This window comes from Spermophilus citellus (assembly GCF_964194105.1).
Source record: "Spermophilus citellus genome assembly, chromosome: 9".
In the NCBI taxonomy this organism is placed as follows: Eukaryota; Metazoa; Chordata; class Mammalia; order Rodentia; family Sciuridae; genus Spermophilus; species Spermophilus citellus.
This window is the reverse complement of record NC_138191.1, coordinates 118,343,968-118,370,498: the sequence shown is the minus strand read 5'-3', so window position 1 is coordinate 118,370,498 and position 26,531 is coordinate 118,343,968. Positions and strand designations below refer to the sequence as shown.

Below are 26,531 nucleotides of genomic sequence, written 5' to 3'. Positions count from 1 at the left end.
CATTGATTCGTATAAAAGAAAATATATAATGCTTTGAAAGTCACAAAATCATCATCATACAACAAATACCAGTGAACCCTGCTGGTGAATTACAACAGGAGTCAGGGATTCCTCCCCAGCTGCCTCACTCTTAGACATACATGATGGCCCTGAAATTTGCATTTATAATTTTCTTGCCTTTTGTGAGTGGTTTTACCTAGGTGTGTGCTTGTGTCACCCCGAAATGCATTGTGGACTGTCAGTCATTTTCAAGCTCATAAAAGTGAAGTCTCTCTTTCAGCCTAGCATCATGTTTCTCAGATGTGTACCTTTTATTTTACTCCAATGGATACTTTTTCCATTATACGGCTGTGTCACAGTTGGGTTCTCCATTCTTCCATCCTTGGCTCTCATTTTCTTGTTATCACAAACGAGGCTGCAGAGGATGTTGTTAGGTGAACCTTGAGGAGCTCTGCATATGTGGTTCTAGAAGCAGAACTGCTGGATTATGGAGTCCGTGCTTGTCCAATTTAATGATGGTACTGAGTTTTCCAAAGTTGTTTTTGCCTGTTTCCACTCCTGGGAGCAGCAACGAAGACTTTGTGGCTCCAGGGCGGGACCAAAATTGCCAGCCTTCTTCAATTTCCTAGAAACTGGTTTGTATAAAATGGTAATTCTCTCATCCTAATTTGCATTTCTCTGATTACTAATGAGGTTGAACATATTTTGAAGTCATTATCGGCCATTCAGGTCTCTTTCGTGAAATGCCTGTTCATATCTTTTACCGAATTTTCTGTTGGTTTTTGTTTGTTGCTTTCTTAGTGGTTTTTAGCAGTTCTTTACATATTTAGGATAATAATCATTTGTCACATATGAATTGCAAATATCTTCTCCCAATTTGTTTCTTATCTTTCTGGGTTATTTATAGTGTCTTTGGATGAACAGAGAGTTTTTATTTTAATGTAGTCAAATTCGTCAGCCTTTCTCTTTGTGATTTTTACTTTTTGTTGTTTTCTTAAATAATTTCTTCCCTAGCCAATGTCATGAAGTTGTTTTTTTTTTTAAACTTTTTTCCTCAAAGTTTTAATGTTTTGCATTTCACATTTAAATCTTTATCCATCTGGAATTGATTTGTGTGTGTGGGATGAATTAAGGATTTTCTTTCCTTCAAAGGAAATAATTGGCTGTCCTGATATCATTGCTTTCTTTCTTTTTCCTTTGAGATCCTTTGGGTCTTGCTCCGTTGCCCAGGCCAGTCTTGAACTTGGGCACTCCTCCGTTTCCTGAGTAGCTGGGTCTACAGGAGCATGCCACCACGCCGGGCCCTGCATCAGTTCCTACAGTTCCTACTTTACTACTGATTGACAGTGCCACCCTCCTTGTATATCACATTTCTGTGTGTTCGGGGAGTGGTTTTGAGCTCTCTCCTCTTTGGGCAATTTGGTGATCCCTGAGCCAAAACCACACGGACTAGAAGTTGTAGCTAAGTCTTTTTTTTTTTTTTTTAGTGACAGGGAGAGAGAGGGAAGATTTTTTAATATTTATTATTTTTTAGTTTTCGGTGGACACAACATCTTTATTTTATTTTTATGTGGTGCCGAAGATCGAACCCAGTGCCCCGCGCATGCCAGGCGAATGTGCTACCGCTTGAGCCACATCCCCAGCCCCACAGCTAAGTCGTAATATCTGAGACGTCAAGCTTTCGCCACCTTGTTCTTCATCAAGGATGTCTTTGCTATTTTTGTCCTCATTCTCTTCCTCATAAAATTTAGATTTTTTTTCTCTCATTGCTTGGAGAACTTGGTTGAATGGATTTGTGTTGAATCTACAGATCATCTTAGGGAGAAATGATGTAAAATTGTTTTTCCATCCGTGAACATGACATATATCACCTCATTGACTTAGGTCTTGAATGTCTTTCAGTAGTTTTCTCTGAAGTCCTGTATGTCTTTTGTTAGATATATTCCTAGGTCCCTTGTTTAGTTATTTATTTTTTGGTGATGGGGATTGAACCTGTGACACAGTACACACTAAGCACGTACTCTGAGCTACATACATCCCCAGCCCCAGGCCCCTTAGATTTAATTTCAATTGCAATTGGTACACTATTAAATGTGTGTGTCTTCTGTACAGAAATGCAGTTGATTTTTGTATGTATATTATATTATTTTTGTATGTATATTATATTATATTCAAACTCCCTAGTAAACTTTCTTATAATCAATTCTAATTTTTCCGTAGAATCTTTCAGATTTCCTGAGTACGAAGTCTCTACCAATACCAGCAGCTCCATTTCTCCTTTCCTATGTCTTACCCTCTTTTCCCTGTGGTTTGGTGGACAACACTTGGAGCACTATGCTGAGAAGAAGTGATGATAGCGATTAGCTAGAGTCTTTGTCTTATGTTATTTATTTATGTTTTTGGTACCAGGGATTGAAGCCAGGGGCGCTGAGCCACATCCCCAGACCTTTTTATTTTTTATTATTTAGAGCTAAGTTGCTGAGGCTGGCTTTGAACTTGTGATCCTCCTGCCTCAGCCTCCCAAGCGGCTGGGATTACAGGCGTGAGCGCCCCCACCCTTCATCCCGGCTTCTTTGACTTATTTTAAAGGCAGGCTTCTGACATTTGAACCACTGAGAATGAAGTTTTTGCTCTAGGCTTTTACTAGAAATGTTTTATCAGGTTAAAGCTCACTTTGGTTTTTTTGTTTGCTAAGAGGTTTTATTCTAAATGGACATTAAACTTACCAAAAGTTTTCTCCTGCAGGTACTGGGATATTTTTTTCCTTTCATCTGTTAATGAAGTGACAGTTTTAGATTTTCCTAATGTTAAAATTACCTTAATTTCCTCTGATGAATTCAACTCGATCTGGAGGTAGTATAATTTTTTCAGATTGTTGGATTGCATGTACTTATCTTTCAACATTTTAAAGCTGTCTTCCTTGGTAGGGTTGGCCTATAATTTTCCTATTTTTACTTTCCCTGTCTGATTTCCGGCACCAGGATTCTGACCTCCAGCACTATGCTGAATAGAAGTGATGATAGCAGGAGTCTTTGTCGTATTTTAAGGATTTAAAATTTAAAGATTTTGATACCAGAAATGTATTGGGGTCTCTTCTCTTTTTCCTTTATCATGGAATAATTTTCTCCTTGAAAATTTGGTAGAATTCACTTGTTTAAAAAAAAATCTTGGGGCTGGGGTTGTGGCTCAGCGGGTAAAGCCGCTCGCTTAGCATGTGTAAGGCCCTGGGTTCGATCCTCAGCACCACATAAAAATAAATAAATGAAGTAAAAGTATTGTGTTCAACTACAACTAAAAAATAAATAGTTAAAAAATCTCTTTTTTTGGTTATTTTCTGTAAGGAAAGACTTTAAAATTCTAATCCAATTTATTTTAAAAGAGTAAATAACTATTTAGATTTTTTATTTTTTTAAAGTCACTTGATATGTTGTCTTTGACAGGGAATTTGTCCATTTCATTTAAGTTTTCAAATTCATGGACGCACATTCATTAACCATGTCCTCTTTGTAGTCAGCGTCTTGAAATTCTCCCAGCGTTACCCTGATCCCTAGCTATTACCAACCCTGCATCTTACAAATGAGGGAACAGGCTCTGAGAGGGGAAGTCACTTGATTTGGTCACACAGCGGGAAAGTGGCAGAGCCAGGAGGATTTCAATGCAAATCTTTCTGAATTGCAAACTCTCATTTCTGCCACATCTTGCTGAGCCTTGGGGAATGGGTAGGATTTGGACCGACAGAGGGGGAGGACAGGGCAGGAGTGCTACATGATGAGGGGCTGGTGACGAGACCAGGGAGAGGCTTGGTGGGGACTGGGAAGTTGGGTGGTGTGGACACAGGTCTTGCTGCTTAGTCCTGCTGAGAGATCACAGGGGTGGGAAACTCTGTTCCCCAGGGGAATGACTAGTTGGAAGTCAAGAGTGACCCCGGGAGGCCAGGACTGGGTTGGTTGTCTTAAGGAGGGTGGGGACCATTGAAGCTGTCAGGAGTTTTAAGAAGACACAGCGTGGGCTGGTGAGCATTTTGGCTGTGATGGATTTGATGGATGAGGGCAGGGGAGGCACTCAGGTCAGGATGCGGCGTGCAGGCCAGGGGTGACGGCTGGGAGCTGGTGTGGCCAGGAGAGTTCCATTTCTCTCTTTATCTACTTTCTGCCGGCTGGCCCAGCTTCCCCTTTCTTCTTTTCTTTCCCAAGTAGTGGAAGCCAGATATTTATGGCTCAGATTAGAAAACCATGTGGATTTCGACACCCTCCTATGCAGATGTTTAAATGGAAGACTTGGCAACCCTGGGAAAGAGGTAGCAGGCTGGCACGAAGAAGCCAGGTGGGCACGGGCCCCCATTGTGTCTTAAATCTGTCCTGTGAAAACCCACAAACCCTTCTGGGCCGTGCCCATCTGGAGCTGTGGACCCCAGTGGGTGCCAGGGGTTCTTGCCAACTGCTTTGCTACACAAGTGCCAGTTTCTTTCATCTGCACAAACGGCCCTTATCAGGGAGAGGGAAACAGAAAAGGCAGGACAGAGTGGGTGACAGGGCCACCGAGGCAGATGGGCCTGGGTCTAAATCCAAGCGCTGCCACTAGGTGAGCAGGTAGCATAACCCTGTTGGGCCTCAGTCTCCTCATTTGCACAAGGGCGATGAAGATAGTGCCTCCGTCCTGGGTGGATCCTAGGGGATAAACGGTGTGTTAGAAATGATTAGCTGTGATTACAGGCTGTTTCCTTAGTTATTTACTAATTGCGAACAGTGGAGGAAAATCTCTGGATGCTGTCAGATTGTGTAACGAGGGACCTGCTTCATCTGAGGGGGGTGGAATTAGGGAAAGGGCCCATCTCCAAGGAAGGTCTGAGGATCCTCTTTTCTGGATCAGGAAAAGAGGGGTCAAGGGACTTGAGTCAGAATTAGAATCTAGGTCTCTGGCCTCCCAACCCAGCTAGCATTCTTTTCTCTGGGCCCCAGCCCTCCCCATTGCATGTACAGAGGTTATGGTGGTTCATAGCGCAGGTTCTCATCCTCCTCCCTCGCTTCCTCCCTCTCAGGGGCTGCCAGGTGGGGACCAGCCCATCCTTGAGGGATGGGGCGAAGGGTGGGGTCAGGAGTTTGCCTCAAATCCCACAGGAGAATTCCTGGGCTGGGAGAATGGAGGCCTGCTTCTCTGGGCCCAGGAAATGGAGGATCCTTCTGGAAACCTCGTGGTCCACGCTCCCTCCTTTTCTGGTGGTCTTATTTACAGAATGTTGTGTGTTGTTCTTGGGCTCAGCTGTAAGCTGTGCGTATTTGGCACTGGCTTCCCATCAGGATGTCAACCAGGTGGCATCTTTTGCTGGTCCTTATCTGTTGTTGTGAGCTGATGGTGGCCTGCTTGTGGGGCCCCTCAGGATCTCTGGCATGAGCTCCTTGGTCCCTGCCACCCACATTTGCTCCTTCTCACCTGGAGAGCTCTGTGGGGCCTCTGGCTGGGTTTCCACGGGGAGCACTGAGGCTGCTCTGTCTCATGAATTCCCCGAGTCCTCGGAGCCAGCAGTAGTCTTTCTGGAAATCAGCACACTTGTCCTCTGTGTTTGTTGTGGCTGCTCCTTAGAATCCACTTTTCAGGCTGCTGCTGTTCAGGCCCTGGACCAAGTGACCTCATGTAGAGAAGGACCAAGTCAGCCAGCTGCTCTTGTTTGCTGGGACTTCGGGGCTCTTTCCCTTTCCTGGAAACGACCAGTAGTGCCAACTGCTGCCATGTGCAGTGCCCATCACGAGCCAGGTGCCAGGCTGGGTGCCTGACGTGCGTCATCGTATTTAATATTTACATCATCATATATTGGGTAGTAGCATTTTTTTATCTTCATCTGAAACGTGAAAATGGAAGTTTAGAGAGATTAAGTAAGGGTCCCCACGGTCACAGGCAGAGCTGGGATTTGATCTGAGATCTGTCTGAATCCAGAGCCCTTCTCTCCATCTCCACATTACACTGTTTCCCTGAGGGTGTTTCATGAAACAAACAAAAAGCAGCCTGCGTGGTGAGAGATGGTTGTGAAACGCTGCTATTTCCATTCATCTCTCGGAGACTTAAAATGTGCACAAACGTGGAAAGCCTGAGAGGTCTTACAGGGAAACAAACCTATTTATTTTTGCTTACACAGAATTGCACAGACTGATTTAAAAATCAGAACCCTTCCTCACCCTCCTTCTCAACTTCTTTTTAATAGAATACCGCTTAATCATCTTGCCTCTGTAGTATTTTCTGGAATACATTTTGGCAACTGTGACATGAGGCCGGTCTCTTCTCTTTGAACCTCAGTTTCCCAATCTATAAAATCAAGGGTCGGGGCATCTGGCCAGGATGGTATAATGGGTACTTGACCTGCCCTCTAGCTGTAAGCAACCAGAAATTATTCAGATAAAGATATGAAACAATTGTTTCCAGACATTGGAACTTGAGGCAGCTCAGGACTGATTCTTGAGAGGAGAGAGACAAATAAGGGGGGTCCCCTAAGGGGAGACCCCCCCGGTGGCATTGACTTTCTGCTTGGAGGCCATTTTTAAACCATGGCACAGGAAGGGGGACCAAGCAGAGGGGGCTGCCTCCCTGACTTGAATGGGGCTTGAGGAAGTTAAGGTCATCGGGGGTCTGACCTCGGGATCCTGCATTTACCCTGCCAGTTAGTGGTGGAGAGGCTCCCCCACGGAGGATCATTTTGGCTGAGACTTGAGGATGAGTAAGTCACCAGCACAAAGAGTAGGGGAGGAGGGGAAGGGCGGAGGAGGGGTGGAGGAAGCAGGGGCTTTGGGGGCTGAAGGGGCCCCAGGTGCAAGGGCACAGGGAAGGGAGGCTCCGTCATCTAGGTCCCTCCAGGGTCCCTCAAGGCTCCTGCCAGCTCAGACCTGCAAAAGAGCTGTGAGAAGTGGAGGGCAGGATTGAGTGAGCCCTGGAGCCTTACCTGGGACAGGAGGGACAGGAGGGACAGGAGGGAGGTGAGCGCCCAGGGAGTGTGCCGACGAGGGAGGTGGTGGTTGCAGATCCTGACCTCCTGAACCAGGGTGGGATGTCCTTGGAGATGCTGACCCAAAGAGCCAGGAGGAGGTGGCCGGGGGAGGGGCGCTGGGGGTGTGGGGCCCCCCTGCCTCGAGCCTCTCACCCCTACCCCCCTGACTGGATGCCACACCCGCTGACAATGGAAACGCTTGCACAGGAGAAACGCGTTTATTCAGGTGTCTCCGTTCATCATGCGCAGGAGGCAGCGGCAGCTCATTCTGATTTGCTTATCTTTGAATGGGGATAATTGCTGGGAGTTGCCAGTGTTCCAGATTGTTCCCTGGTGGAGAGGGAGGAAGAGGGCAGCTGTCAGGGGCTCTGCTGAGCACTCCCCCTGCAGGCCTCACGGTGAAGCCATGTGGGGTGATGTGAGTATGTGGGAACAGAGTGGCAGGGGTCACCTGATGTCACCTGCTTATTTCATAACTGGGAGACCTGAGATGCAGATGGGAAGGGACATGCCCAGTATCACACAGGGTGGGCCTAGCAAGGCCTTTTAGTTCCAGAGAACAATCCAGGCATCTTCCATATTGGCCATATTCCCTGCCCCTGAGTCCACCTGGGGCTCTGAGGCCGGGGCCTGTGCATATCAGGAACCCCTCTCCTTCCTCTGACCGCAGGAGACCAGCGCAGCATTGGAGTCACCGAGGCCAGCAGCCTCCTGGGGGGCTCACCTCGGCGTCCGTGTGGCCGGAAGGGCTCCCCATACCACACGGGGCAACTGCACCCTGCAGTGCGGGTGGCCGACCTCCTGCAGCACATCAACCAGATGAAGACAGCCGAGGGCTATGGCTTCAAGCAGGAGTACGAGGTGCATGCACGGCCCCCGTCCACCAGGACTCCTGCCCTGGCCTCCCTGGTCCTCTTCACTGTGGATCCTGACTCTCTCAATCCTCAGCCCAGCCCTGGCTGGACCCCTACTCTGACAGTCTCCAAATCAACCTAATTCTTTTGACCTTGACCTTGACCCTCATCCTGATTGGAAGTCTGACCTTAAATCTCATCTCCCTCTTGGTCCTGACTGTGATCCTTATCCTTCCTCTGATCTGAACCCGGCTGTCCTCACTGAGGTTGGCCTAGCTCTCCAGCCTGAGGGACTGTCATCCCGAGCTCCATGTGAACCCTGCCTTGGATCTCAACCTCCTTCCATCTGGACGACGACACCATCCGCACCCTACCCTTCACCTTTGCCTTCTTCCCAGCTCAAATCTGGATTTGGCCCTTGTTCTGAGCCTGACTTGCATTCTACACTGTCTGAACTCCGGCCCTTCCCCCTCCTGCCTCATTTCCCTTCCTCCCACACTCCTTGGTTTTGAACCTCATCCTCGCTGATGGAAGGACCTCACGCTCCAAGTGCAGCCCCGAGCTTGGCCCTCATCACGACCCCACTCCATCCTCCCTGTTGAGGAACAGGGGTCCTGCGAGGCTCGGGGGGTCCTCCACTCCCACTGACAGCCATCTTCCCTATTGGCAGAGCTTCTTTGAGGGCTGGGATGCCACCAAGAAGAAGGACAAGCTGAAGGGAGGCCGGCAGGAGCCTGTGCCTGCCTGTGAGTCCTGGCGGGGGGAGCTGGGGGGGAGGGAGCTGGAAGGGGAGCATGGCCAGGGGGAGCCCTGGGGCACTGGTGGAGGTGGTAGTGATCTCGGCCTCCACTTACAAGGGCCTGATACAGCGCTGAGCACTACGCCTGTCACCTCACTCGTCCCTCCCAGTTACCCTGTGAAGTGGGGGACAATATAATTCTCCTTTTACAGGAAACTGAGGCTTGGGGGGTTAAGACCTGCTCAGGCTTGGGCTGGCCGTATACCCCTTGGGCCTCCTTGACTCCACACCACAGCCTAGACTCTAACCTCTGGCCTGTCCTGCGCACCCTTCCCGAACCTGCTGATCGGATCTGATCCCCTAGATGACCTGGCTGCCCAGGGGTATTTCCCCCTGCCCCGGCTCTGGGCTCCAGGCACAGCCCCGTCCACCTGCTCTGTGTTTACAGATGACCGGCACCGCGTGAAGCTCCACCCGATGCTGGGAGACCCCAGTGCCGACTACATTAATGCCAACTACATCGACGTGAGTGCCTTGCCCCTGTCCTTGCTCCTGGCCTGGCCCTGCGCACTTCTGGCTGACTGTCCAGGCAGGACAGAAACCTGTCAGGGGGTTCAGACAGCTGAGTTATGAGCACCCCTGTCTCCAGCGCTCCGTGCTCGGGAGCTCAGAGGAGGGGGAGGATAGAGGGAGGCAGCCTTCAGGACGGCCCCCTGCAGGCTGGAGTTGGCCTGAGAGATGGCAGACAGTGAGACCAAGGGTGAGGAGGAAGGGTCCCTTCTTGCTGAGGGCCCAAGAGCTTAGGGGTGGGATTCTCACGAGGCACAGTGAGGCTGAAGAGGTAAGCGGGGGCTGGATGGTGGAGGCCTCCAGGGGCAGGCTAAGGAGTTGAACTTTTTCCTAGGGACGCCAGGGAGTTGTGAAAAGTATTTTGCTTATAATCAAAGTGATATTTAAAGAACTGTAGGTCAGGCTAGGAGCTTCAGCTCAGTGGTAGAGTGCTTGCCTAGCATGTACAAGGCTCTGGGTTCCATCCAACCCCACAAAATAAAGAAATAAAAGAACAGTAATGCATGTTTATTGAGCATGTACTAGGTGCCAAGCACTTTATATTCAACATTACATTTTATATGACACCTACAATCACACTACAACGTAGTTAGTTTCGTGATCTCCCTTTATAGGTGACCAAAGTAGGATTCAAAGAGGTGAAACTGCTGGTCCTAGGTCACACAGCTAGTGAGTGCTAAAGAAAGAACTGAACTCAGCGTCTCTGTGTCTCCAGAGGCTTTGCTCCCAGCCATTAGGCCATCACAACCTCTACTGCAGTAGTTGGAACTTGCTGGATTAGAGGGAAGAGCCAGAGACAGGGCGGGCAGCCAGGAGTCCTGACCATGGGTGTCCAGAAGAGGCCCTGAGTCTGCTCTGTGGGTATGGCTGAGGGAGGTAATGGGGGAGGCCCAGGGACTCTAATCAGGCTCCCCCTGCAGCAAACCAAGCTTGTGAGAGCACTATTTATTCACTTATGGAAATATACAGAATATATTTTGAGTACCTGAGCACCAGGGGTACAGATGTGAACCAGACAGGTGCAGTCCCTGTGGTCCTTGAAAACGCATGTTCTAGTGGGGGAGGCCAGTGAACAGACAAGTACAATAACTTCAGATTGGATGGAGAGTACGGGCCAGAAGAGAGGAAGGCCTTTCCCAGGGGCAGGCTGCGTGGACGAAGCCTGGCTGGAGCTCCTCTGGGCAGCTAGAGCGGAATCCCAGGCAGGGAGCATGAGAACGAGGCCCAAGGAGCAGAGTGTCATGGGAGCCGAGGTAGTTGGGACTCGAGACACCGTCTCTCCTCTCCCTCTTCTGTCTTCCTCCTGGGGTCAGACGGGCCACCCTTTGCTTCCCAGAATCCCTTGCCTTCTCCCCATCTCCTAGCCTGTCCCTGGGCTGGGATAAGTGCTGGGCCTGACCTGGCAGATGTGGGCAGCTTCGATAACAGAGAGCCTGTCCTCAGCCATGTCAGGGTCCCAGCTGGCTTCTCTTGGGCCCTAGCAGGGACATGCCACTCCCACCTCTCTGGCCCAGCCTGGCCCACCCATCTCTGCTCTGCCTCTCCTGCTCACGTAGACTTTTCTGGCCACTCCTGTGCCGGCCGGGCCCACCTTCTCTGCCTCTGGCCTAACATCTGTCTCTTTTGCTTTGTCTTGTTCCCTCACTGGAATCATTAAGATTCGGATAAACCGAGAAGTAAGTATCTCCCCCTCCTCCTGCTTCTCCTCCTGTCTGTCTGACTGGCTGTATCTCAGACTTTGTCTCTGGCTCTCTCTCCCCGCTCCTTCCCCTCTCCTTGTGTGCCCAGCACCAGTGTCCACTTCAGCCGCCTCACCAGGGGTGGCCCAGGGCTAAAGGCAGCCACAGGATCCCTGTTGTAAGCTGCTCCTCCCCTCCTCCCCCACTTTGAGATAGGCAGCAGTATTGGGGTGCTTCACCTGGCCCTCTGCTCTGGCCACCCCTGTCTGTCACCTTTGTCCTCAACCCTGTCCTCTATTCCCCATGAACCTTGCTGGCTGTACCTTCTGCAGGGCCCTTGAGAGAGGGGGATGGGGGAAGCTACCCTGGGTGGTCTTGTCTCTGCTACTTAGGGGTCAGGGTCTTTAGACCGTTCCTGTTCAGTCCCCCTAAAACTAGATTCCTGAGCGTTCAAACCCTGCCATGATCAGTTTGTGTAAAACTCAACTCCAACCAGTTAACCGTCAATGTTGCCCAGTTGGAATGTTTTTTTTAGGGGAGTGGTTGGGTATTCATTAAAAAAAAAAAAGTTGTACCATCTTCTTTTGAAGAATTAAAACCCTGATTCATCAAGGGAGCCTCTGATTTTATTTTTAATTCATATATTCTATTTTCATTATATTTAATGGTTGGGATTCTTTGCTATTTTGAGGATACCTCTTCTATTTTCCTTTAAAAAACACGTTTCTTGCTTTTTTTTTTTTAATCATTGCTAACATTCTGCTTGTTATCAGACTTTCAGACGATGTGGAGAGACTGACATAGAAAATGAAAGGTCCCCACAGTCACATTTGGCAGAGATGATCGATTATCCCAGATGTACCCCTTATTTTAAGTGCAGTCACAAAGTTGGTTTGTAAAATTCTCCAATTTGGAAGAAGGATTAGGCTCACAAAAGGTGGGGGCTTTGAGGACTGTGGGCACGCCCTGCGGTGGACTGCTTGCCCCATTCTGTCCCTTGTTGTCAGACCCTTGGGAGACTTAGCTTAGTTCATCTTGCAATGCCAGTTTGCAACTGACTGGGTACCTGCTGTGTGCCAGGCACTTTAAATACATGTTTTACCTTTACCGCACTCTGTGAGGTGGGGACCCTATTGACGAGCATTTGACAGATGAAAAAAGTGACTTTCTCAAAGCCAAAAACCAACCTTATCCCTCACACCACACTGTTTGTTGTTGTTGTTGTTGTTTTTAACCCAGGGTTGCTTACCATCGAGCCATATCCCCAGCCCTTTTTATTTTATTTTTTTCATACTGGGGATTGAACTCTGGGGCACTTGACCACTGAGCCACCTCCCCAGCTCTATTTTATATTTTATTTAGAGACAGGGTCTCACTGAGTTGCTTAGTGCCTCTCCATTGCTGAGCTGGCCTTGAACTTGCAATCCTCTTGCCTCAGCCTCCTGAGCCTTTGGGATTCCAGGCACGTGCCCTGCACCTGGCCAGCTGTTTTTATTTTGAGACAGGGTCTCACTAAGTTGCTTAGGGCCTCATGTTTAGTTGCTGAGGCTGGCTTTGAACTTGTATCCTTCCTGCCTCAGCCTCCCAAGTCTCTGGGATTACAGGCGTGTACCACCATATCTGGTCACACTGCAGTTCTTGTTCTTTGGGGAGCATTGGGATGCCAGGGGTTCTTGCCTATAATGCAAACAAGTGTCCTTCAGACTCCAGCAAGGGTTCAGGTGTGTGACTAGGAAAGGTTCCCAGGCCCTGCGCATCTTCCTGGAGCATGGGGCGGGTGCTCTCTAATGCTGGTCTCTAAGGTGGGTTGGTGCGAGGTATTCTACTCAGCCTCCTTTAAAATTTGATAAGTTTAAACTTCCACGTGTGTCCTCTCTGTCATATAATGGTGCAATAGTATACATGTATTTAAAAAGATAATGTGCAGGGCTGGGGATGTGGCTCAGTGGCAGAGCACTTGCCTTGCATGTATGAGGCCCTGGGTTCGATCCTCAGCACCACATAAAAATAAATAAATAAATAAATAAAATAAAATAAAGGCATTGTGTCCAACTACAACTAAATTTTTTTTTAAAGGATAATGTGCAGAGGGGCTGGGGATGTGGCTCAAGCAGTAGCGCGCTCGCCTGGCATGCGTGCGGCCCGGGTTTGATCCTCAGCACCACATACAAAGATGTTGTGTCTGCTGATGATTAAAAAATAAATATTAAAAAATTCTCTCTCTCTCCCCACCTCTCTCACTGTCTTTAAAAAAAAAAAAAAGATAATGTGCAGATATGGAGGTTCTTTGCTTAAACACTTGCTTCAAAGTGTGACAAAATGGACTCCTGGACCATGCTTTCTTCAGAATGATGCCTCCAAACATCAAGAGAGAAGGTTCTGGGGGTTCAGCAGAACAGAGCTGAATTTTAGACCAGCTGCTTGTTTATCAAATTGATCTTTTTTTTTTTTTTTGGAAGCAGTGCCAGGGATAGAACCCAAGGTCTCGTGCTCTACCCCTGAGCCACATCCCCAGTCCAGTTGGTCAGTTTTAGTTGAGTTCTGTTCCTCTGTTGTCTACTGGCTGGTGCTTGAGCACTGACCCTGTCCTGGGCCCTGGGGTGCAGTATTCAGAGGTGGCTGAATCTGATGAGGTGTCTGGCCTTGGGGGATTCTTAGGGACCCTGGTTTGAGGTGACATAGGTTGTTTCCACTTGGCTGGTGCCGAGAGTGGGAGGGCAGCTCCTGGACAGCCCTCGTCTTCCTCCACCTGCCTCCTCTGGCCTCTTACAGAAACAGTGGCTTAGAGCGGCAGCAGGAGGGATTTAGGGTAGACCTGGAGAGGCTGCCATTGTGAGGACTGAGTGACCCTTTTCAGTACTAGTTACTTTGGGTTTTGTTCCTTTTCATAGAAGGTAACAACTGCATCTGAGCACATGTCTTGCTGTTGGCCTTCTATTGCAGAGGAGAACGGTGGCTTAGCAGTGTTTGAGGCACTGGGTTTGATCTTAGCACCACATAAACATAAACAAAATAAAGTCCTGCTATCCATCTCCAGCTACAAAAAAAAAAAAAAAAAAAAAGTCGAGAGCCTGGCTGCTCCTCAGGGTGCTCAAGGCCCTGCAGTATCAGGACCCTCAGGAGCTGGTTGGCAATGCACAGCCCCAGGCCCCAGCTCAGACCTTCTGAATCCCGGTCTGCCTTTTACCAAGATCTCCGGGACAGAAGTCCCCTCCTGGGGTTCAGAGTCACACAGCTACTGCTTGGCAGAGCTACAGCTGGGAACTGGGCCCATTAGACTCCCAGACTTGGATCCTTAGCCCTACAGTAAAGAACCTCCCACTCGAGCAGTTCTTGACATTGACACTGTTGGATCTTCAGGGACACTGCTGGACCTTTACATCAGTAGTAGTAGTAGCATAAGAGCAACTATTAAGTGTGGACTTGGTGCTTGACACAGTGCCAAACACTCAACATCGATTGCTTTATTTTCTCAGGACTGCCCTGGGAGGGAAGTAGTGTGGCCGTTCCACCCTATGGGTGTGGACTTGGAGGCACAGCAGGATGAAGGGCTGTTGGCTTCAGTGCATGCAGCTAGAAAGAGGTGGAGCTGGGATTTGAACCTGGGCAGTCTGGCCCAGGGCTTCTTGGGCCTGGGAAGTCCAGGGGGCCAGAAGAGTTAGTTGCAGGGGGCTGGGGGCAAGGGGGAGCAGGGGCTGAACTTGATGGTTTTCTCTCTCTTGCCCTGCAGTACTTCTTCCCTTTTCTGCTCTGCCTGCACTGGTGCCCTGGGTATCGGGTGGGCTCTCTGTCCCAGAAAGAAGAGGGCCTGTCGGGGATCCTCAGGCTATTGCCTTGGGGCCTCTCCTCAGCCCAGGGCTCTGGAGATGCAGGATGAAGTAGCCCTTGACCTCTCTTTGTTCAGGCTAATGCAGGTGAAGTGCTTAGTATGTAGCCATAAGAGGGTCTCAGAAAAGTTCATTGCCATCGTTGTAATTGCTTTTAAAGATTTGAGCATTTTATCTAAGAGCCATTTGCTTCCAAACCTGAAGCCTTCATCAGGTCCCCCTAAGCTGGGTGACTGAGGTGGGGGCGGGGCCTTATGGCTGTGGACCGTCTATCCTGAATGCCCTGAGGGGGGTTGGAAGAGCTGACACCTTTGGGGTCTGGGGTTGATTAGGGCTTTAGGGACTCTGGGAACAGGGCAGAGTCACCTTGAACTTTTTCTCCAAATATCAGCCTCATTTTAAACAGATACTCCCCCCCCCATTTTGTGAATTGGGAGACCCTCCAGGCCCACAAGGGAGTCATGTCCTCTCTGGGGGTCACATAGCAAGATGCTGGTGTCCCACTTGTATTCCCTTCCTTGGGGGCAGGAAGACAAGCTCACCCTGTTCAGGAGGCCCTGGCCATGAGTCTGGGCAGTTCCTTAGTGGGGTAGGGGTGCTGCTGGGGGAGAGGAGGAGGGGCTGAGCATTAGGAGCTGCTCCCTGGGGTCTTACCACACCCTCTTCTGTTGCAGGGTTACCACAGGTCAAACCACTTCATAGCCACACAAGGTACCTGGCCCCTCTGCCCGTGGGCACCTCCGTGTGTTGGAATGCCTGCCTGTCTGCCTTCCCTGGTGACCTGCTTGGCTCCCTGTCTGCTTCCCCATGTGTCTCTGTCCTGTCTGATCCCCACTCTCTTTGCCTTGGTCTGTTGGCATCTGTGTCTCAGCCTCTGTCCTTTCTGTGTTCATATCTCCTGATGTGATCAGTTCATCTGTAATTCTGGTCCGTCTGTCTGTCTCCATGGTGGCATACGTGAAAGGGCTGGGCAGGCCCAGTCCTGGTGGGTGTGGGTTGTGCATCTGGTGTAGTGGCCTCCTGGGTCCCATTTGGCTGAGTCTTATCCCCCTGTCGATTCGTCCATCCTTCTTGGAGACTTGCCCCATGGACCAAAGATCTGCCCTCCAGCTCTGCTTCCTGGGTCCCACTCAGCATGACGGGGCTCTGCAGCCAGGCCCTCCCCTGATGCTGCCCCCCCCCCCCCCCCCGCCTGGGGCCCTCCAGGCATGAGTTGGCAGCTGGTGGGTGTATGTGGGTGAGCATGAAGCCCTCACTGGAGCCCAGATAGCCTCCTGGCCTGGGGCAGCAGTGCTGGGCAGCAGGCAGACAGTTGGCTCAGGGACAGGCACCTCCTGCACCCCCAGGGCCAAAGCCCGAGATGATCTATGACTTCTGGCGCATGGTGTGGCAGGAGCACTGCTCAAGCATCGTCATGATCACCAAGCTGGTGGAGGTGGGCAGGGTAAGCAGGGCTGGGGGTGAACTGGGGTGGGTGGGCCTTGGGGCAGCGAGGGTTCCACTGAGTCCTGTCCTGTGGGGGCTGCAGGTAAAGTGCTCACGATATTGGCCAGAGGACTCAGACATGTACGGGGACATCAAGATCACACTGGTGAAGACGGAGACGCTGGCTGAGTACGTGGTGCGCACCTTTGCCCTGGAGAGGGTGAGTCTCCCCACACCTGTTCCTGTAGCCCAGGGAGCGGGAGGGGTGCCCAGGGCAGCACCTGGCAGGAGGCCACCTGCTTTCTGGGAGAATCGAGGGAGATGGAAGGCAAAACTGTCTTTGCGGGTGGCTCCAAGAGGAGTTTGAGATGATGGAGACAATGACGACGGCTGCCTGGTGTTGGTCCTACCCTCTGGGGCACCGTGGCCAGCCGGTCACATGTTAGTGCAGCCCTGGAAAGCTCTGTGGCCTAGGTGCTGACCATTAGCTCCATTTTACAGGTAAGGAAATTGAGGCTTAGGTGACTGGCCAGTAAGCCCTGTCCACAGTCCAGTTATCTGCCCAGTAAAGTCCTTAGGGGAGGGACAGTTTCCCCCATGGAAGGAAGGCCCGAGAGTCAAAATGATCTGGGTTTACACGACAGGCCCGTGTTTTGACAGTGTGGGTGTAAGCATCAGGCAGAGCTCTGTCCAAGTGCTGTGTGACATCTGCCTGTCCATCCTTGGGAAGGTGGCTTCTCCTCCGTGGGCCTCAGTTCCCTCTCTGGTACAGTGGACGTTTATCCTTCCTCTCCAGTACCGAACCTCACCTGTGAACATGAGGAGGCGCTCCCCACAGTGCCTGGCACACGCAGTATCTTTCAGAGGCTGCCAGCGACTGTGACTGTCCTTCCCATTGTCTCCACAGAGGGGCTACTCTGCCCGGCACGAGGTCCGCCAGTTCCACTTCACAGCGTGGCCAGAGCACGGTGTCCCCTACCATGCCACCGGGCTGCTGGCCTTTATCCGGCGCGTGAAGGCCTCCACCCCACCCGATGCCGGGCCCATCGTCATCCACTGCAGGTGGGAGGGCCAGGGGGTCCCAGGAAGGGGCTTGGCGCTGCGCTGGGGTGGGGTGGGGTGGGCAGGCTCAGGGCCCCCAAGAGGGACTGGGCCTGGCTCAGCCTGCTTGGAGACGGGGCAGAAGAGAATAACCCCCTTTATCTTTGAGTTTGGCTCTGAGGTTGGCATCCACATGTGCCCCAAGACCTGTGTGATGCTGAGGAGGTCCTGAGCCCTGAGGGGCCGCAAGGGTGGCACAGCACCAGGCTCAGTCAGTCCAGCCCGCTCCTGCCCATCAGGTGTTCTGGGTTTGCAGGGGCTGAGAGGACTTCGCCCTTCTCCCCCATGCCCAGTGGGCCTTGCGTGTCCCTGGCTTCCCTCCCTCTTCCCTTCCTAGCTCTTGCCTGGTTGTCTTCCTGTGACCCCGACTGTCCTTCCTCTCTCTGCTCTGTGTCCTTCGTCCCTCCACTAGCCCTTGGTCTTCAGCGAGTCTCCTGAGGCTGCAAATCCATGGCCTCTAGAGCTCGTCCTGGCTCCTCTATTTGGATTTTATTTATTTATTTATTATTATTTTTTTATTGTTGGTTGTTCAAAACATTACATAGTTCTTGATATATCATATTTCACACTTTGATTCAAGTGGGTTATGAACTCCCATTTTTACCCGGTATACAGATTGCAGAATCACATCAGTTACACTTCCATTGATTTACATATTGCCATACTAGTGTCTGTTGTATTCTGCTGCCTTTCCTATCCTCTACTATCCCCCCTCCCCTCCCCTCCCCTCTTCTCTCTCTACTCCCTCTATTGTAATTCATTTCTCCCCCTTGTATTATTTTTCCCTTTCTCCTCACTTCCTCTTGTATGTAATTTTGTATAACCCTGAGGGTCTCCTTCCATTTCCATGCAATTTCCCTTCTCTCTCCCTTTCCCTCCCACCTCTCATCCCTGTTTAATGTTAGTCATCTTCTCATGCTCTTCTTCCCTACTCTGTTCTTAGTTACTCTCCTTATATCAAAGTAGACATTTGGCATTTGTTTTTTAGGGATTGGCTGGCTTCACTTAGCATAATCTGCTCTAATGCCATCCATTTCCCTCAAAATTCTATGATTTTGTCATTTTTTTAATGCAGAGTAATACTCCATTGTGTATAAATGCCACATTTTTTTTATCCATTTGTCTATTGAAGGGCATCTAGGTTGCTTCCACAGTCTTGCTATTGTGAATTGTGCTGCTATGAACATCGATGTAGCAGTGTCCCTGTAGCATGCTCTTTTTAGGTCTTTAGGGAATAGACCGAGAAGGGGAATAGCTGGGTCAAATGGTGGTTCCATTCCCAGCTTTCCAAGAAATCTCCATACTGCTTTCCAAATTGGCTGCACCAATTTGCAGTCCCACCAACAATGTACAAGTGTACCCTTTTCCCCACATCCTCGCCAGCACTTGTTGTTGTTGGACTTCATAGTGGCTGCCAATCTTACTGGAGTGAGATGGTATCTTAGAGTGGTTTTGATTTGCATTTCTCTGACTGTTAGCGATGGTGAGCATTTTTTCATGTACTTGTTGATTGATTGTATGTCCTCCTCTGAGAAGTGTCTGTTCAGGTCCTTGGCCCATTTGTTGATTGGGTTATTTGTTATCTTATTGTCTAATTTTTTGAGTTCTTTGTATACTCTGGATATTAGGGCTCTATCTGAAGTGTGAGGAGTAAAGATTTGTTCCCAGGATGTAGGCTCCCTATTTACCTCTCTTATTGTTTCTTTTGCTGAGAAAAAACTTTTTAGTTTGAGTAAGTCCCATTTGTTGATTCTAGTTATTAACTCTTGTGCTATGGGTGTCCTATTGAGGAATTTGGAGCCCGACCCCCACAGTATGTAGATCGTAGCCAACTTTTTCTTCTATCAGACGCCGTGTCTCTGATTTGATATCAAGCTCCTTGATCCATTTTGAGTTAACTTTTGTGCATGGCGAGAGAAAGGGATTCAGTTTCATTTTGTTGCATATGGATTTCCAGTTTTCCCAACACCATTTGTTGAAGATGCTATCCTTCCTCCATTGCATGCTTTTAGCCGCTTTATCAAATATAAGATAGTTGTAGTTTTGTGGATTGGTTTCTGTGTCCTCTATTCTGTACCATTGGTCCACCCGCCTGTTTTGGTACCAGTACCATGCTGTTTTTGTTACTATTGCTCTGTAGTATAGTTTGAAGTCTGGTATCGCTATACCGCCTGATTCACACTTCCTGATTAGCATTGTTTTTGCTATTCTGGATTTTTATCAGCTTCCCCAGTGTCATGACAGACTCTTTCCTGTCCCTGCCCTGCCACCTCCAAGCCAGCTTCTTAGTTTTCTTTAAGATGTCATCTTTAAAATCGAAGACTTTATGGATAGATACTTAAAGCAAAGTATACTTAGATCCCAGATCATTAAATGTACATGGAACGTTGTGAATTTTCACAGACTGAACACACTGGTCGCTCCACTCAGATCAAGAAGCAGAATATCCATAGAAACCAGAGGCCCCTTAACCCAGTTCTAGAATGTACCCGCCTTCCAGAGCCATCACTGGCCTGACTTCTCAGCCCTGTCTTGTGTTTGAACTTGACATAAACAGAGTCCTGCACAGGTGCTCTTTGACGACGTCTTCGGTCCATCGCATGTTTGTAGGTTGTGTCCTTTTCTTCTGGGCGAATCAGCTACGACATATTCGTCCATCCTGCTGTTGCCAGGCCTTTGGGATGGTTGCAGTTTTGAGCTGTTAGGAATAGCGGTGCTGAAATAAAATAGCAGTGCCAAGGACGACTGAGTGCATGTCTTTTGGTCAAGAAATACAAACATTTCTGTGGGATCGTATGTAGGAGTAGAAATGCCGTCTGTGTGAACGTTCAGCTTTAGCAGAATCTGCCAAGTAGTTTTCCCAAGGGGTTGTGCTGACTTAAGGCCCTTCCAGCAGGGGACAGGATAGGGAGTCGTTGTATGTCCTCCCTGACACTTCAGTGCCACCATTTTCAGATGTGAAATCTTAGCGTCATCTTTGTACCTGCTCCCCCTCAGCTCTGGTGCTGGGCACAGTGATGAACCCAACACAGCCCAGCTCTCAGTGAGCTCCCAGGGGTTAGGGAGGCAGCCACATCCACCATGACTATGTGGCTGGAAGTGTTTTCGTGAAGTCAGGAGGCAGATGGCTCCAGAAGCTCAGAAGAATGACACCTGCCTGGAAGCGATGGAGGTTCCACTGAGTATGTGATGGGTGTGAGCTGTGGGGTTTTGAGGGATGTGCAGGAAAGCCGGGGACACCAGGAGGAAAGAACATTCTTGGAGTGAGCTCTGACATCATCTTTGTCTAATTGCAAAGTTGGACTGGCTTCACCTCTGCCTCTCTCTCCTTTCCCCTCCGCTCCTTCTCCTGAGGCCCCTCTCCAACTCTGTCCCCTGTCACAAGGCACCAGAGCTCTTCCAGCAGCCTGCTCCCTGGTGCCTCCTTGCTGGGTCATTTCTCTCTGGGCTCCAGCTCCTCTCTCCCGTCTTTTCCTTGGTCCTGGGTTCCCTTCCCTGATATGCCCTGGGGCCTCTCTCTCCCCAGCGCTGGCACTGGCCGCACAGGTTGTTACATCGTCCTGGATGTGATGCTGGACATGGCGGAGTGTGAAGGTGTCGTGGACATTTACAACTGCGTGAAGACCCTCTGCTCCCGGCGCGTCAACATGATCCAGACCGAGGTGCGGGGACCCCACCCTGTCCCCACCACTACTGCCTCTGGGACCTGGATCTCTTACAAGGAGCTCAGGGAGGGGGCATGTGTCTGAAGGTGTCCTTGGGCTCTTGCCTTCCCCAGGTGGTCTGGCGAGGTGAGCTGCGCACCTCTTAGGATCCCTCAAACTCAGCCCCTGGAGCGGGGTGTGGGGGTCCAACAGCAAAGGGAGCTGCAGTCAGGACATACCCGGGTTTGTGTCCTCACTAGATCTGTGACCTTGGGCTGTCCCCTCACCTCTCAGAGGATCTCCCAGGCTGTTACGGGGATGCAGTGTGAGATGAGCTCGCAGGTCCGTGAAGGCTGCTTAGATAGGACTGGACTCCGCCTTAGAGTCCTGCCTCAGCCTCGTGCTCACTGAGGCCCTCTCTCCTGCACATCCCCAGCTCGTCTCATGTTCTCATCTCATGTTCTCATCTGCTGTTCCAGGAGCAGTACATCTTCATCCATGATGCAATCCTGGAGGCCTGCCTGTGTGGGGAGACCACCATCCCTGTCAACGAGTTCAAGGCCACTTACAAGGAGATGATCCGCATTGACCCTCAGAGCAATTCCTCCCAGCTGCGGGAAGAGTTCCAGGTGTGGGGACGGAGGCATGGGTGCGCGTGCTGGGAGGTTCTGAGTATCATAGGCATTGAGGACCAAGCAGGAGGGCCTAGATAGAGACACAGGTGGAGGGGAAGAGTTGGGTTACTAGGAAGGACTCTGAGACAGTGGAGGAGTGGTGCCTCAGCATGGTTAAGAGCTCATGCTTCAAAGTCAGATAAACCTGGGGTCACATCCTGGCTTGACTAGTTGGGTGCTGTGAGTGGTCTTGAACAAGTCATTTCACTTCTTTAAACCTCCAGTTTTTTGCCCAGAGAAGAAAGATAGTTCACATTGCCCTTGTAGCATTTGTAGTCATCAGGATTCTTTTGGTTGTGATAAAAATCCAGCTCACTGATTCCTGTAACTGGGGACCCTGAGGGTGGTGTGGATTCAGTTATGGCTGGATCCAGGGGCTCAGACGATGATGTCCTTTGGTCTCTGTCCACTCTTGGTTCTACTCTCCTGTTCTTGGCTTCATTCTCAGACCCACAGCCGGCACTCAGCAGTGCCAGGATCATGTCAGTCTTGTCAGGGACTCTGGAAAAAGACCCTTGCTGCTTCCAACGAAAACCCTAGACCCAACTCTTGTGTTTCCATCCCTGAACTGGGATCAGGAGGTGGAGCACACTGATGAGTCCAGCTTTGGTCGCCTGGTTCTGCCTCGCCATGCTGCATGGCTGAGAGCGGGGAAGGCCTATCTCCAGAGCAGTCTCTTGGTCCCCAGGCAGGCAGCGAGCCCAGTGTCCTCCCTCTTCAGGGGTCCTGGCAGGTACAGCCGGACCTCACGTGCCAGGTGCCAGTGCTCTAGAGCCGCCTGGGTAACCTCACAGGAAATGCTGCTGGCAATTCCTGGAGAAGGGTGTCAAGCTCGAGGATCAAGATAGGGCAGGGTTCCCTGTGAGGGGTCCCCAAACAAGAGAAAGAGGCGGGAGACCCGCAGATCTGGATGCACGAGGCCTGCAGGCAGAGGGGTGAAGAGGCCCAGAGGGGTGTCTTTATTCAGTACCAGGTGCTCAGGACTTACGTTCTGTGACCAGGGACGGTGGCCACCTCGGCCTGGCACCTGGGTCTGCTATATGAGAGCAGGGATTTCAGGGCCTGTCGCATTGCAGCCCTGCCAGGCCATGCCGATCCTCACTGCTCCTACACACTGGCCTGCTGAGCCGTGCTCTGCCCGTGCTTGGCCTGCTCTCACTTTTTCCTCCCAGCAGCCCCTGGAAGGAGGCATATTATTTTCCCGTTTTACAGTTGAGGAAAACTGAGGCCGAGGGCTACGGTAGTTGTTGGGGGTTATGTGGACGGCAGGGTGACGGACTCCGCTCTCCAGAGCTCAGCCCTGGCCCTGCCCAGCCAGGCCTCCACTCCTGTCCCTTCTCTCTAGACCTCTGTCTCCGTCCACCACATGGGGTTAACCGCCCTGCCCAGTGTCCACTCTGCTCTTTGTAGACGCTGAACTCGGTCACGCCGCCACTGGACGTGGAGGAGTGCAGCATCGCACTGCTGCCCCGGAACCGCGACAAGAACCGCAGCATGGACGTCCTGCCGCCCGACCGCTGCCTGCCCTTCCTCATCTCCACCGACGGGGACCCCAACAACTACATCAACGCAGCCCTGACTGACGTGAGAGCTCGGGGGTGCAGCAGGCTCCGGAACTCCCTCTCCCAGCAGCGCCTGGAAAGGACCAGGGAGCAGAGCGCGGGCTCTGGTTGGGGGCACCCTCTGCCTATTGAGGGCTCAGGGGGCAGCCCTCCTACCCCTGCTGACCTTCCTCGGGACCTTGTCCAAGCCAGTGACCCCTCAGGTGTTGCTTTCAGCACGAGGGGCTCTGGGTTGTGAAGCCCAGGTTGGGCCGTCTTCAGGATCCAGCCCTCAGGGGCCTTGGCTGGGGAGGCCTTGGAGGTTTGGGGCTGGACTGGGAAACCAAAGCTGGGAGCTGGGAGAGTGTGTCCTACAAGGTGCAGCTGGACCCTGCTCCTGGTCTGCAGTGGGGACGTGCTCCCTGGTCCTACCTGGCAGTGTGGTCTGAGGGCTCGGGAACCATTTAGAAGTCCCTTTTCTTGCCCCGCCACCCCCACTCAGGGGGCTGCACCTCCTTTACTGTGTGTTGCAAGCAGAGTGGGAGACGGGTGCTGGGGCTCCAGGGGCTGGGGATGCCGCGGGGAGGAGCCCGTGAGTTCCACCTGTGTTCTTCTCCCCGGTTGGAGCCAGCCGAGGTGTTGAGTCAGGTGTCAGAGTCAGGTGTTGCAGATGAGACCAGAGAACGTGGGTTCACGTTTGTCACATGGGCTGGGTGTGCCCTTGCCTGTCAGCCTGTCTTCGGCTGTACACACACAGGCCGCCCCTCCCATTAGGGACAGGCCGTCATGTTTGCAGGGGTCAGTGGCTTCCAAGAGGAGTGTCATGTCTTCCAAGAGGAGGGGGCTGAGCTGAGCAAACCGGCCCGGGGAGGAGTGAGCAAAGGGGGGCCACCCAGACATGGAGACCAGATTTGGGGAGCAGAGGGTCCCCTGCAGGCCCAGGGAAGTATGCTCTTGATTGCATGGTCCCTCAGCAGGGACAGTACGGGGCATGGTGGCTTTCTCTCATGAGGGCAAGTCCCGCCCTGTGGCTCAGGGGCTTCCTGGTGTGAGCTGAAGGGGAGGGGAGAAGCCCCGACCACTGACCACCTGGCAGCCAAAGAAATGAGAGATGTGGAGAGGCCTGGAAGTCACTGTCACTCAGGCTGGTGCAACGATGGGTGTCTGTGCCTACTGAGGGGTCCTGGAGAGGTGGCATAGTTTTGGATGCGGACTTAGGAGCCCTGTGGGTGGTCTCCCATCCCTTCTTTGGCCTCATCTGCATGTTTGGGGGCTGGAAAGGAGGTTCTCTGAGGGTCCTGGGTTTCTGAGCTGGGCAGGGTCATATTGCAGCTCCCTGGTCCTGGGTGAGAATGGTGCCTTGAGATGGAGAAGCTGCTGACACAGCCCTGCCCCGACCTAGAGTCACTGATGCCTCAGCCAGTGTGAGTGCCTGGCCCAGGAGCCCGGAGGCCTTGATTCTTGGATTGAATTGGGCCTGTCTGGGGATCCGCCTGGATCTGTGCGGTGGTCAAGTCTTCACGGAGCTCCAAGGGCACCCAGGCCTGGTTTTGGAGTCTGGTTGGGGCTGTCCTTGAGGAGCTGCTGTTTAGTGAGCTTTCAGAAAGTCCTAGGACAGGCAGCTGGTGCTCTGGGGAGGGGGGTCTTCTTTCTCTGTTGGCCCCGTGCAGGGTTACACAGAGCAGATCAAGGTTTGCTCAGGATCAAGGCCAGAAGAATCCAGACAGGGCCAGGGTCCTAGGAGCTTGTGTTAACCTGTAGGGTCAGGAGGAGGGCTGGGGTCAGAAGACTGTAGGAGAGGAGCTCAGGAGAGGGAGGGGGACATGGCACAGGATGGGGCAAGGCAGGACACTAGGGGACACTTGAGGCTGGAGCTCTGGTGGGGAGAAGGCTAGGTGCCAGCTCATCCTACAAGGTGAGGTCAGGAGCAGGGTACAGAGTCAGTGCCTGTCCCAGCCTGGAGAGCCGGAGTTGAGATCTCAGGCCATGGAGTCGGTCTAGAGATTCATTTATTCAGAAATATTTATTGAACCCCCAGATGTGTGTGCAATCTCTGTTCTCTTGACCCTTGCATTTGCGGGGCAGGACAATCAGTAAATGAATATACAGTGGAACGTCATGCACTGGAACTTTCTAAGAGAACACCAGGCAGGAGCATTGAATGTTGGCTTGTGTGTGTGAGCGTTTTTGAAGAGGTGGCGAGGGAGGGCTTCTTTGAAGAGGTGAGTTCAGCAAAGACCAGAAAGAAATGAGGGAGAGCCATGCAGACATTTGGGAAATCGGATGAGGCAGCAGGTGCAGACGCTGAGGCCGGGCCAGCTGGCTCCACCCTGGGGACTGGTTGCTGTTTTCATTTGTGGGGGGGTCTGGGCACTAGAGGCCTGGGGCCCACCTGTCAGCTCAGGCCTCAGTGTGCCGGGCAGCCTCTGACGTGGTCACTGCAGATGTGGGAAGATGGCCTATGGCAGAGCTCAGCCCATTCCAGGGGCAGTGTACCGCCCACTGAGTGCTGGTGTCCCTGCAGAGCTACACACGGAGTGCGGCCTTCATCGTGACCCTGCACCCCCTGCAGAGTACCACCCCTGACTTCTGGCGCCTGGTCTACGACTACGGGTGCACCTCCATCGTCATGCTCAACCAGCTGAACCAGTCCAACTCCGCCTGGGTGAGGGCCCCCGCTGGCCAAGGCCTTCATGGGTTCAAGGTCACAGTCCCCCAAATCAAGAGTTGGGGCCCAGCTGCACCACATGTTGTTGTGTGACCTCAGTTCAGTCATACTCTGTCCTAGAGCCTCCGTTTCCTTGTCTGTAAAACAGGGGTGTCAGACTAGAGCAAAACAGCTGCTTTTTATGGAGCACCCGCAGTAAGTGCGGACTCTGCTTTGCACTTATGGTCTCATTTATGACCGACAATGACCTTGGGGTGGGGATACCTCCAAGGTCACATAACTGGGAGCTGTGCCTCCCATCCTGCCTCATTCAGAGGTTTTTCCAGGAACTTTATCAGTATCTCAACTAAACTGCCAGACAGGGGGCCTTTGGCTAGAGTAAAATTCAAGCCTCCAATTTCTTTTAATTTTTTTTTTTAAAGAGAGAGAGAGAGGAGAGAGAGAGAGAATTTTTAATATTTATTTTTTAGTTCTCGGCGGACACAACATCTTTGTTAGTATGTAGTGCTGAGGATCGAACCCGGGCCGCACGCACACCAGGCGAGCGTGCTACCGCTTGAGCCACATCCCCAGCCCAAGCCTCCAATTTCTTGATGGTTTGACCTACAGTCACTTAATTTACCTCTTTGAGCCTTAGTTTCCTTCTCTATAAAATGGAGACCATCACAGGAGCTTTTATTACAGGGCACTGTGCTGTGTCTGCCTGTGTGGGCACGCTGAATGTGGCAGGGATGAATATGAACAGGTGACAGTTGATTCTGAGGTTGGCCAGACACTGGCTTGGTGATCTCAGCCTGGTGATGGCCCCTTTCACTCTCCCCATTTCCTTTTGGTCC

At 51.4% G+C, this 26,531-nt stretch overlaps 1 protein-coding gene across 10 annotated transcripts in view; it reads left to right on the top strand.

Annotated features, from left to right (window-relative positions):
* The window catches only part of PTPRU (protein tyrosine phosphatase receptor type U), a 76,644-nt gene that overhangs the window by 45,034 nt on the left and 5,079 nt on the right, over window positions 1-26,531 (top strand). For 4 of the 10 annotated variants that reach the window (XM_081305996.1, XM_081305995.1, XM_081305990.1 and 1 more), the window contains 11 exons: window positions 7,644-7,834; window positions 8,498-8,573; window positions 9,015-9,091; window positions 15,317-15,353; window positions 15,989-16,086; window positions 16,171-16,287; window positions 16,975-17,129; window positions 20,695-20,830; window positions 21,292-21,441; window positions 22,897-23,070; window positions 25,552-25,692. In XM_081305996.1, coding sequence (XP_081162122.1) covers window positions 7,644-7,834; window positions 8,498-8,573; window positions 9,015-9,091; window positions 15,317-15,353; window positions 15,989-16,086; window positions 16,171-16,287; window positions 16,975-17,129; window positions 20,695-20,830; window positions 21,292-21,441; window positions 22,897-23,070; window positions 25,552-25,692 — 1,352 coding nt within the window. Of the gene's footprint in view, window positions 1-7,643; window positions 7,835-8,497; window positions 8,574-9,014; window positions 9,092-15,316; window positions 15,354-15,988; window positions 16,288-16,974; window positions 17,130-20,694; window positions 20,831-21,291; window positions 21,442-22,896; window positions 23,071-25,551; window positions 25,693-26,531 lie in introns of all 10 variants that reach the window. The other 6 variants (XM_081305994.1, XM_081305989.1, XM_081305993.1 and 3 more) reach the window with 2 other exon arrangements.